Raw genomic sequence first — 12,122 nt, 5'->3', positions numbered from 1 at the left:
GTCAGTGGAGAAGGAGTGGAAGGGGCGGAGGGTGTGGGCAATGGTGCAGGTGCAGACACAGCCTGCCCTGAGATATTAGGCAAGATCATTTGATTCCAAACAATTGGTTTATTGATCATGACAGAATGTCTCTCTGGTGCTTCCCGCTCACACCCCTCTTCCTTCCCCTTTTCCCCACAATAACTCCCCTCTCTCGGTCCCCTTCCCATTCTCAGTCCACAATAGAGACCCATATCAGAATCAGGTTTATCATGAAATTTGTTTTTTTGTGGCAGCAGTACTGTGCAATACACGAAATTACTACAGTTCTGTGCAAAAGTCTTAGGCACCCTGGATAGATAGATATGTGTGTGAGTGAGTTTGTATATTCCCTCCACTGTGCAACTGTCAGCAGAGAACAACTCATACTGGGTGGTGGCAGTGAGCAGAGGATTGATTGATAATACCTATGAATGATGCTTATATTTGCCATCTAAATCTTTGAATCTCAGTTTACTTGCATTCGACTGGTCTCCCTCTCCCTCTCATTGCTGCCAGAGGAAGATGCCAGAGTCTTGGATCCTGGGCAAGGTTTGATTGGCATAGTTTGTGGATTGGACTCATTTTTAGAGGACTCTACAGTTCATGTTATATGTGCTGTAGCTTCTGGCTGGTGGCATAGTGGCATCAGCGCTGGACTGCGGGGCAGAGGTCGCAAAGTTCGAATCCAGCGGGCTCCCCTGCACACTTTCCATCCATGTGGGGTTAAGAGCCAGTGATCTCTTTGGGGGAAAAAAACTCACCCGGCAGAAGGCAATGGCAAACCACTGCTGTAACTTGCCTTGTACGCGATTTCCCACTACGTCAGAGCAGCGTGGGAGGAAGTTGTCTGCTACCTGGAAAAAAATCCCAGATGCAACCTCCTTTAGTTTCCAGTTACAGCTTTTTTTTAATTGCTATTTTGCGCAATTTTGTTTGGAGCAGATTGGCTATGCGGCCTGCAGTGAACAAACAACACAGCGCTAAATTGAACTGAACTGAGTATTCCCAGACTGGTTCAATGACTGTGGTTCAAAGTTCAATATTCTGTGTGTTATTCACTCATTTTTTTGGGTGTTTGATGTTTTCTTTGAACAGGTTCCATGGTGTATCTTTGTTTCATGGCTGTGAGTGGGAAGACGAATTTTGGGGTTGTATTCTGCATACATACTTTGATAATAAATGTACTTTGTATCTTTGAATCTTTGTGCTGTTTCCATTTAAGATCAATAGGAGAAATTCTAACCATCTTCACCCCGTACAGCCTTAATCACGCTGACTTGCCTTCCAGGTCACATATAGGAAATGTGCTCAGTAATATGTTTCTTTGCTCAACACAGAGCTAAAAATCTATTATTTTCTTGGGCTGGGGGTTGACACCATTTAAATACATTGCTGTTGTTAAATGTATTGAGTTCATGTACAGAGAACTTAAAGGTATAACTTTTAATTGTGCTGTGATTTATTTAGTTCCTCAACCTAACAACGGTGTTGTCGTCACTGGAAGTGGACAACTTCCCTGCAAGCACATCATACATATGGTTGGTCAGACAGATCCAGCACTGATTACAGCCTCAGTAGAAAAAGTACTGGAGGAATGTGAAAAGAACAACATTACTACAGTTACTTTCCCTGCTCTGGGAACAGGCAAGTACAGTCAAAACAATAAATATTTTAAAGATTATACTCCTGTCAATATGTCCTTCTCCATTTCTTTCCTTTTCTGAGAATCAGAATCAAGTTTAATATCACCAGTATATGTCAAAGTTCAAAGGAAGTTTTATTATCAGAGTATATATATGTCACCACATAAAACTTTGAGATTCATTTTCCTATGGGCATACTCATCAAATGTAAAGAACAGTAATTAAACAGGATCAATGGAAGATCAAGTTAGAGCATAGAAGACAACAAACTGTGCAAATGCAAATATAAATAAATAGCAATAAATACCAAGAGCATGAAATAACAAGATAGAGAGTCATTAAAATGAGATCATTGGTTGTGGGGACATCTCAATAAATGGGTGTAGTTATACCCTTATGTTCAAGAGCCTGATGGTTGAGGCTATTAAAAAATAGTTAAATAAGTAGTGCAAAAATAGAAATAAAAAGTAGTGAGGTAGTGTTAATGGGTTCATTACTCATTCAGAAATCAGATGGCAGAGGAGATGAAGCTGTTCCTGAATTATTGCTTTCATGCTTCTGTACCTACTGTCTGACGGTATCAATGAGAACAAGGCATGACCTGGGTGGTGGGGTCCTTTATGATGTACATTGCTGATCTCACTGCATACTGATCCATGTGAATCTTCGTGCCTTGGTCACAGATTTGTACAACTCAGAAACAGGCCCACTGGCCCAGCATGTGCCTGCTATCTGTTGAACTTGCCAACATTTGGCCCAGCACCTTTTACAGATGTTCAAGAAGTTTTTCCATTTGGTGGTCAGCACCATCTGTATCTTCAGTTTTACCAGCATCACAGTCAAGCACAATCCATTCCTTATCCAACATGCGCTTACCTTTAACAGATATTATCCCCAATACAGTCAGGTGCAAGGACCAGGCCAAATCTTTTCACCACCTTGACTCAAAAATGCTAAGGGCTATTTATTACCTTCAACCTATGAGATCACCAGTAGGAGCTCAAAGTGGAAACAAAATAAAGGATCAGCCAATGTTATGCAGACTCTCTCACTGGGTAAAATATATATGACAAGATACTGAATTGTGCATTTAACTGATCCTGTGAGAGAAGGGGTTGACTGATAACATCGAGGACGTCTACACCTACATGAAACGCAGCATCCATCATCAAAGGTCTTCACCACCTAGGCTATTCTCTTTTCTCGCTGCTGCCATCAGGCAGATAGTATAAGAACCTCAGGACTCACATGACACACTTCAAGAACAGTTACCACCCCTCAACCATCAGGCTCTTGAAGAAAAGGAGATAACTACACTCATCTGTTGAGATGTTTCCCCAACTGATGGTCGCACTTTAAGGATTATTTATCTTGTTATTTCATACTCTTGTTATTTACTGCTGTTTAATTATATTTACATTTGCACAGTATGTTGTCTTCTGTGCTCTACTTGACCTTCCATTGATCCTGTTATAGTTTTCATTCTGTAGATTTGCTGAGCATGCTTGCAGGAAAAAGAATCTCAGGGTTGTATGAGGGGTGATTGATAAGTTTGTGGCCTAAGGTGGAAGGAGTCAGTTTTAGAAAACCTAGCACATTTATTTTTCAACATAGTCTCCTCCTACATGTACACACTTAGTCCAGTGGTCGTAGAGCATACAGATCTCTTCTTTGTAAAAGTGGTCCACAACAAGGGTGATTGATAAGTTTGTGGCCTAAGGTAGAAGGAGATGAGTTATACAGGTCTTGTTACATGCACGTGCAGTTCAACTCTTTGAGTGAAAATGCAGAAAGTTTGAAGTTAATAACTCATCTCCTACTACCTTAGGCCACAAATTTATTAACCCCTGCTGTGGACCACTTTCTGGAGGTCCAAGACACCGACTTCTACAAAGAAGGGATCCGTATGCTCCACGACTGCTGGACTAAGTGTGTAAATGTAGGAAAAATAAATGTGCTAGGTTTTCTAAAATTGACTCCTTCTACCTTAGGCCACAAACTTATCAATCACCCCTCATATGTGTACTCTGATAATAAAATTTACTTTGAACTTTGAGATAGTGTGGAGAGGGCTAGAGGGATGATGGCCAGATTGTTGATCAGTAGCTGTTCTGACTGGTGGGGCCTAAGAAAGAGAGGAAGGGGACATAGCTGAGGTTTGTTTTCTGCACCAGATTCCATAGTTTGAATAAGCCTGGGCAGGTTTCCTTTCAGTAATGCTCTGTATGATCAGCCCATGTAATATTTCCATGTGTACAAGTGACACAAAGCCAGCTGAGAATGAGGGTTGCTGGAGGAAATCAGCAGGTCAGGCAGCATCTATGGAAATGATTTTAGACTGCTGACATTTTGTGCTGAGACCCTTCTTCAGGACTGAGAAGGAAGAGGGAAGATGCCAGAATAAAAAGTTCGGGGGAAGGGAAGGAGGGTAGCTAGAAGCTGAGAGGTGAAGCCAGGTGGTTAGGAAAGGTAAAGGGCTGGAGAGGAAGGAATCTGATAGGAAAGGAGAGTGGACTGTGGGAGACAGGAAAGGAGGAGGGGACCTAGGGGTTATAAAAAGTAGTTTGAAGTCTTTGCAATGACTGAGGTAATAGAGAGAGTGGAGCTAACTAGAATGTTTAATCAGATTACATGCCTGGGGGAAGAAACTTTTAAGATGGCATGGTTTTTGTTTTAATAGCCCCAAAGGGAGCTTTCAGAAAAGGCAGTTTGCTGGGCGGGTAATGTCCACCAGCATGCTTTCGGCAGTGCTGATTTTTCTGCTTAAGAGAGTTAAGACAAGTTAGGTGAATGCAAGTGATGTATTGACCTCCATTACAATAGTATCTGTGTACAGAAGTAAAGGGATGTCCACAGCTACACAAGGGCCATCTGCAAATTTATAGAGTAGCCTTGGTGGTCTTAACATTGATATTGTCCTTTTTGCAGGTGTAGGAAATGTCAGATCCGAAGTCTCTGCTGAAAGCATGCTGGTTGGATTTGAAAATCATCTGGTACGAAACCAGTCATCAATTATTCAATTCATTTATATGATTGCCTTGGAGCCCAATGTGCACAAAGTTTTCAGTGATGTCTTGCAAGAAAATTCGCAGCAGGTAAGAATGATTTTGAAATGAACTTCTGCATTTTATAACCTTGTACCAAAAGCAACTGGATGGTGTTTAGAAAGAAGAATGGGAAATGCACATAATTCACGATCATGTCGTTTCTGCTATCCTGATATACATCCAGACCACTTCTGGGCTGCTATTTTTAGGGTGAAACTTGAGGGGAGAAACAGGAATAGTTTCCTCACCAAGCAAGTCTTGGGGATTAGCTGCTAGGCCAGAAGAGGCCTCAGAAAACTCACATAGGGATCTGAGTTCCTCTGGTCCTTTCAAGGAAAAGCAGTATGTTTTTAGCTCCTGTGTATTGGTCACCCTCCGACAGGAAATAAAGTTGAGACAGTGCAGAGAAAATCTACAAGGATGTCGCCACATCTGGAGGACTTGAGTTATAAGGAAAAAAAGATTGAATGGTTTAGGACTTTGAACATTGAAGACTGAGAGGGGATATGATAAGAGGTATACCAATTGAGGTGTGTATGTAGGGTAAATGCAAGTAGGCTTTTTCCACTGAGGCGGGGGAGACTACAACTGGAAGTCATGGATTAAGGTTGAAAGTGGAGTATGAGGGGAAACTTCTTCACTCAGAGAGTTTAGAATGAACTGCCAGTGCAAGTGGTGCATGCAAACTCAATTTCAATGTTTAAGTGGTTTGGACGGGTACATGGATGTGATGTACTTTTCTATGTCTCTGATGTTCACTCTGCCAGGCTCCTCAATGTGAACTGTGAAGATTGCATCTCAAAGAGTTATACATGCCCTCTGGCTCACTGAGATCTTGCTGACTATGAAGGACCCATTTGTAATAGTCCTATTTTATTCTCTCTGCATCCCCATGCCCACTTCCTCAACTCTACCTCTCATCTACAAAGTGGCGGCAAGTTCTAACCTATCATAAATGCAAGAGGTTCTGCAGAGGCTGGAAATTCAGAGCAACACACACAAAATGCTGGAGGAGCTCACCAGGTCAGGCAGTATCTAATAAATGCTTGACATTTCAGGCCAAGACCAGCCAGAGGGCATGTACAACTTACCAGCCTGCATGTCTTTGGGATGTAAGATACTGGGGCACCCCGAGGAAACGTACACGGTCAAAGGGAGGACATGCAAATCTTGGACACACAACACCAAAGACCAGGATCGGAGTCGAGTTTGAGTTGCTGGATGATAAGGCAACAGCTCTACCTGCTGTAACATTGTGCCACCTACTCAGAAGATTCTGGCTCAAGTTCAAACACAGAGCATGATGTTCTTATGCACTAAGTGAGTGAGGCTTCCGTCAGTCAGGGTTGACCGTGGATGTTGTGTCCTAGCTGTCTAGATACGTAAGCCGGGACAGTACGATATGGAGAGCAAGCTGTTGCCCATGTCACAAGCTCCCCCTCTCCACGCATCTGATGAACCCAAAGGAACGGCAGAGACCAACACAGTTTGGTACCAGCAGCATCGTCGGAGTTGCCAGTCAGCGTTGAACTCGATGTAGGACTGGCTTAGGGACTCCAGCTCCAGACTTTTCCCTCAAGGTTTACTCCTGAAGCCTTCCCCAGGACAGGGTATAGCTGCAAGGCAGTGGATGTCTGAGATCAGAGTTTTCCTCCTCCTAGAAGTTCTGCCAACCACGGCTGAGGAGCCCCATCTACCTGAAGCGACTGGGTTTAAGGCACCAGTACCCCACGTTTGCTCCTTCTCCTGTCGGTAGAAACAGTTCTGCCGGGCTTAGTAGCTAAGCCACACGTGAAGGCCAGGAGCTAGACTTGGATGTCAGAGGCTATTTGAGGCGCACGTCATTGAGAGCATTTAATAGGTAGTGGGAGCTTGTCCCCACTATAACAACATTATGCACTAAGTAATGACATTATATCAAGAAACCCTGATTGCTGAGCAGAATCAAGCACTTTGAATGCTTGTGAGGCACATCTGTACTGTTCTTTCATGCCCTTATTCTTATAAGGCTCACATACATTGAGATTATATGGCTGGATATATACATTGATATTAAAAGATGTGCAATTCACATTTTACACCATTTCCACTAAATTTTTCATGGCAAATAAGGTCTGTAAGATGTATGGCTCCATAAACTGAAATTCAAAGTTCAATGTTCAAAGTAGATATACATGTATCACCGTATACTACCCTGAGGTTCATTTCTTGCAGGTATTCACAGTAGAACAAAAAAATACAATAGAATTAATTTAAAAAAAGCTGCACTCAAACAAAGACTGACAAAAAACTAGTGTGCAAAAGATGACAAACAGTGCAAATACAAAAAGAATAACCAAGAGGACTGATTCAGCATTTGTTAGAGAATTGCTTTTGCCTGGCCTACTGCCAAGAAACCAGAGCCCTCATCTTCCAGGAGCGTTCCCCCTTTAAGAACTTTTCCTAGTGATTGCTCTCATCATCTTCATTACTGGCAACATCAGTCCTCAGTAGTGGTTAGCACAACGCCTTACAGTACCAGTGACCCGGGTTCAATTGCTGCCACTGTCTGCAAGAAGTTTGTATGTTCTTCATGTGACTGGGTTTCCTCCTGGTGCTCCAGTTTCCTCCCACAGTGCAAAGACGTACTAGTTGGTAGGTTAATTGGTCATTGTAAATCGTCCCATGATTAAGCTGGGGCTAAATTGGGGGTTGCTGGGCTTCGCAACGCAGAGGGCCGGAAGGGCCTACTCTGCACTGTATCTCAATAAATATATAAAATAGTTCTGTTCCTAAGCAACGGCTCAACTGATTCTCTAAAACCTACCCATTTCTCCCACTGAGTTTCTTTGTTCCCTCCATAACCCTTATTTTGGAAGAAGACTTGGCCATACCTCCAAACACTTGTCTGATCGTCCCCTCCAAACCCACTCACCACACCCCCACTCCATCGCCACTCCCCACCTTCCTATAATTATAGGTGGAGCAGGGGAGCTATTTCTGCTGAATTCAATCACAATTGTTCTGCCAAGGTAATTGCTGTGCTGAAATGATTAATTGTTGTCCTGTGGAAAATGCAATTAATGTCTTTCAAAGTACTTCATTGCTTGCTAAGCAACTTGTGGTAATGGGGAAAAAATGTTTACAGTTCTTACATAAATCCTGTTTTCTTTTCCCCCTCCATTGAGATCTAGGCAAAAGCGTTACTTGTATGTACTTATTTCATTATTTACAGTATGTAGAGTACAGCACAGTAAAAAGCCCTTCCTGCCCAATAAGCCCCTGCGACCCAGTTACACGTACTCACTGCCCATTACGCAGCAATGAAGGTCCTCCATCTCTGGTGGTGTTCAGGGCTTCTTTCATCATGTCAGTTGCTTCCTCTCAGTTTTCACTGGTGTCAATCATGCAAGTCCCGGATGGCGACTCGGGAATACTGTTGTGCTCGGATGTAGAAGGATTCTTCATTACTGTTTCCATAACACTTTTGTTTTACCAGTCAGGGTTATTAGACATGAGCTGAATCCCTAAACCTGGAGGACCGGTGACCGGTTAGTCTGGCCTCTACACTGCGACGCAATTGTGATCCTCTGGGAGGCTATAACACCCATGTGACCAATTAACCTATCAACATGCACATCTTTGGACTGTGGGAGGAAACCAGAGCACCTGGAGGAAACCCATGCAGACATGGGGAGCATGTACAAACTTATTACAGGCAGTGGTGGGAATTGAATCCAGGTCACTGTAAAGTGATCCGCTTGAATGCCACATTAGACCTCCTCGTTTTAATGGCTGCATTGGTCAGAAAGTCAGTAGCCTCACAAATCCTCCCTGTTAAAATTATTTACAATTTCCATTAATATACTTTGGTGGCTGATACATGATTTTTGTATAAATGAATCTGAAAGAACTGAGTGAATATTTTTTTCCTTTGTACCTCCTGAAGGTACTTTGCACTGCTTGATTCTCTGCTCAGGAATAATATAACAATCATACAAACTACTGTAACCTTTTTATCTTAATTATCTTTTCTTTAGAAACTGCAAACATTTGGAATGGACATTGGCAATGTAAAAGTGGTGGTTGTCCAAGGAGACATTGTTAAAGAAATAACGGATGCAATTGTAAACTCTACAAATGTCCACCTTAGCTTAAAAACAGGTGGGTGGCAAATATTTTGTTTCAATCTGCTCTTTCAGGTATTCATTTCTTTCAAACAGTTAAATTGGAAACGTATTGTCATTCCTTCACTGTCTCTAGATCTAAGTTCCGTAACACCACACCCAGAAGTACCTTGGGAATAACTTCCCCAGAAAGGGTACAGCAGGTCAAAAAGGTGGCTCACTGCCCTCCTTCTTAAGGACAAGTAGGAACACATACTAAATGTGGGCATTGCCAGCAAACCACATCTCCACAAAACGTTATAGATTTGATTCTAATTTATGTTGCCGCTGCCTTTTTCTTCCAAGTGGAGCAGAGGCCATCGATGACCTCCATCTCCATTGTCCAAAGTTGATGGTAGGGTTGGAGTTCATCAATATTTCTGTAATCCATTGTATCCGCTGTACAGAGGATTGGCCTGTACAGCTTCACCTGAGGCATAGTGGTCAGCCTTATCTATTTCCACCTCTCATGACAGGGACACAGGGTTGGACTTTGAGAGGCTCTGATTTATGAAACTATATCAAAAAACAAATTATTGGGAGAACATAGTGGATCAAGCAACATCTGTGGAGGGAGAGGAGTGGTCATTGTTTTTGGGTTGAGACCTTGCATTAAGACTAAAAGTCTAGAAGGAAGGTTTTGGAGACAGGGAGCAGTCAGATTCGGTGCAGGGTCAGGGATGTAGGGGGAATTAGAGGTCAGGCCGGAGTCTAAGCCTCTGCTCCACGTCCGAAGGTCAAGGTGGACACTAAGCCCCTGTTCTAGGCCATAGTTGGATGTTGGTCAGCGAGTTGTCAGCGGGCTCCGGAATCAGAGTTCCATGACTCCCTGGGTTCAAAAGTTGGTGAGATCTGAGTTCAAGGCCTAGTGTTCAGCGGCCCATCATTGGTGAGTCCAGAGTTTGAGGCCTAGTGTTCAGTGTCCGGTGGGTCCTCAAGTCAATATCGAAGCCCAAGGGTTGAATCAGACATCTGAAAGTTGAGGCCTGTTGGCTGGGACCTCATGTCTGTGAATCTCTGAGAGTCTGTTGGGGAAGTCGAAGGCCTTATGTCTGCTAGTCCGAGTCCACTGGAGGTTGAAGATAGCCTGTCCTGAGGGTGGAGGATTGAGCATGTGTAAGGGTGGGAGGGATGGAGCAGGGCTTGTTTTGGTGTTGTTTTATTATCGTTTGTACTTGTGTTCTATCTAGCATTGTGGGCATTCTATGCTTGTGCTGGAATGTGTGGTGACACTTGTGGGCTGCCCCCAGCACATCCTTGGGTGTGATAGCTGTGAAGAGTAACAGAAGCGATGCATTTCACTGAATGTCCACATATAAACAAATTTGAATCTTGAATCTTGAGAAGTGAGGTGGAGGGGTGAGACAGAAATTGCTAGGCATCAAGTGGAAAGAAAAGAAGGGAAAAAAACAGCAGGTGGGGCCAGGAGAGAAGGGTGATGAGTCTGGGTAACAAGTGGGGGTGGGGTGGGAGAGTGAGAGATGGAAATGTTGAACAAAGGGAGAGATTCTAGGTGGACTTTGCCGGGGGGAGGGGGGTGGTCTGGGAAATGTACATGGAGGGTGGTAAAATAAGCCAGGTACTCTGTCGCCTATCATTAGGTGTAATCTCACTACACTACAACTTTATTTAAGATTGGAATGCCCCGCATGATGGTGAGATTGGAATTCTGATTACTTTTCCGAACACTACTGTGGTGGTCTTTCTGGACCTGTGCGTAGTTTGTTTTGATAATGTTTCATGGTACGGTTTTTCTCAGCCTAAGCTCTTGCCTTCACTGAACTGTGCACGTATCCTGCCAGATCTCTATTATTGTACATCTTAGAAATGTGCTCTTTATTGATCTCATTCTTATGAAACTGGAGCACTTCAGGTTTCTCAGTTTAATTCTCATCTGCCACTAGTATCTACCCATTCGGTATCTACCCTTGTTCCATACCTGCTTTAGAGTTCATCATGCCACAACATTTTGTGTCACCTGCAAATCTGAACCATGTCCACAGATGTTTAAATCATAACTATGTATTTTTTAAAACACTCTGGTCTGAATACTAATCTCTATGGCTCTATATTTGCACTTTCCTCTTGTCTGTCTGAAAATCATCTTTCATTTCTATAGGCTGTTTCCCCCTATGTGGCCAATTCTCTATCTACTGTATGCAGTTCCAGCCCCTTTCAGTTCATGACAGTTCTATCCGGTGGTGCCTTATCTGATGCCTTGTACAACATCAATCAGATTTCCTCCATAAACCATGTTAATTGCTTCCATCAGACAAGTTAGCCACGATTTGTCTTTAACCAAGTCACACTGGCTTTCACTAATCAATCCACTTCGGTCCAAGTGACAGTTAATTCTAAAGTTGATCATAGTCAAATAAACGCTTCTCAGGCTTCGAGCTAGATACAGGTACCAATTTTAACTGATGTTTCAATGGCAAACTCTGCCCTCTTCATCAGGGGATGATGCCTAGGCATGTCTAGTCTGGTGGTATATATACCCCCATCATCTGTCCCTCTTGATTGATTAGTCCTCAACCAATCAGGATTCCACTGTCCCACCTTGTTTACCATCAAATTCCAGTTATTTCTTAGAGTGAGACCTTCAAGGGGTGCCTAGGTATCATTCCTAATGAAGACGGCAGAGTTTGTCATCAAAACATCAGTTAAAATCGATACTTGTACCTGGCTGGAAGCGTGAGAGGAGTTTATTCTTCATATTCTCTGGGAAAGCACTATATCCTTTTTGATTATAGTTTTGGACTTGCACTACCACCAAGATTAAACTAACTTCTCTGCAGTCATCCACTTCTCTCAATTCCTCCGTCTCCGCTGCATCTGCTCTCAGGTTGAGGCTATTCATTCTAGAATGAAGGAGATGTCCTCCTTTTTCAAAGAAAGGAGCTTCCCTTCCTGCACCATCAACGCTGCTCTCAACCGCATCTCTTCTATTTCACGCACGTCTGCTCTTACCTCTCCTCCTGCCACCCAACCAGGGATAGAGTTCCTCTTGTCCACACCTACCACTCCACCAGCCTCTACGTCCAGCACATAACTCTCCAAAACTTCTGCTACTTCCAACAGGGATCCCACCACCAAGCACATCTTTCCCTCTCCACCCCCCATTCTCCCCCCTGGCACTTTCCTTGCAAGTGGAACAAGGGCTATACCTGCCTGCCCCTACACCACCTCCGTCACTACCATTCAGGAGCCCTAAAGGGTCCTTCCAGCTGAGGCGACACTTCACCCGTGAATCTGTTGGGATTTTA

At 43.4% G+C, this 12,122-nt stretch overlaps 1 protein-coding gene across 1 annotated transcript in view; it reads left to right on the top strand.

Annotated features, from left to right (window-relative positions):
• The window catches only part of LOC134346840 (protein mono-ADP-ribosyltransferase PARP14-like), a 108,560-nt gene that overhangs the window by 73,807 nt on the left and 22,631 nt on the right, over nt 1-12,122 (top strand). The window contains exons 18-20 of the mRNA XM_063048581.1: nt 1,489-1,665; nt 4,593-4,759; nt 8,731-8,854. Coding sequence (XP_062904651.1) covers nt 1,489-1,665; nt 4,593-4,759; nt 8,731-8,854 — 468 coding nt within the window. The remainder of the gene's footprint in view (nt 1-1,488; nt 1,666-4,592; nt 4,760-8,730; nt 8,855-12,122) is intronic.

Source organism: Mobula hypostoma, chromosome 5 (genome assembly GCF_963921235.1).
Source record: "Mobula hypostoma chromosome 5, sMobHyp1.1, whole genome shotgun sequence".
Classification (NCBI taxonomy): domain Eukaryota; kingdom Metazoa; phylum Chordata; class Chondrichthyes; order Myliobatiformes; family Myliobatidae; genus Mobula; species Mobula hypostoma.
This window is presented reverse-complemented; position numbering and strand designations above follow the sequence as displayed.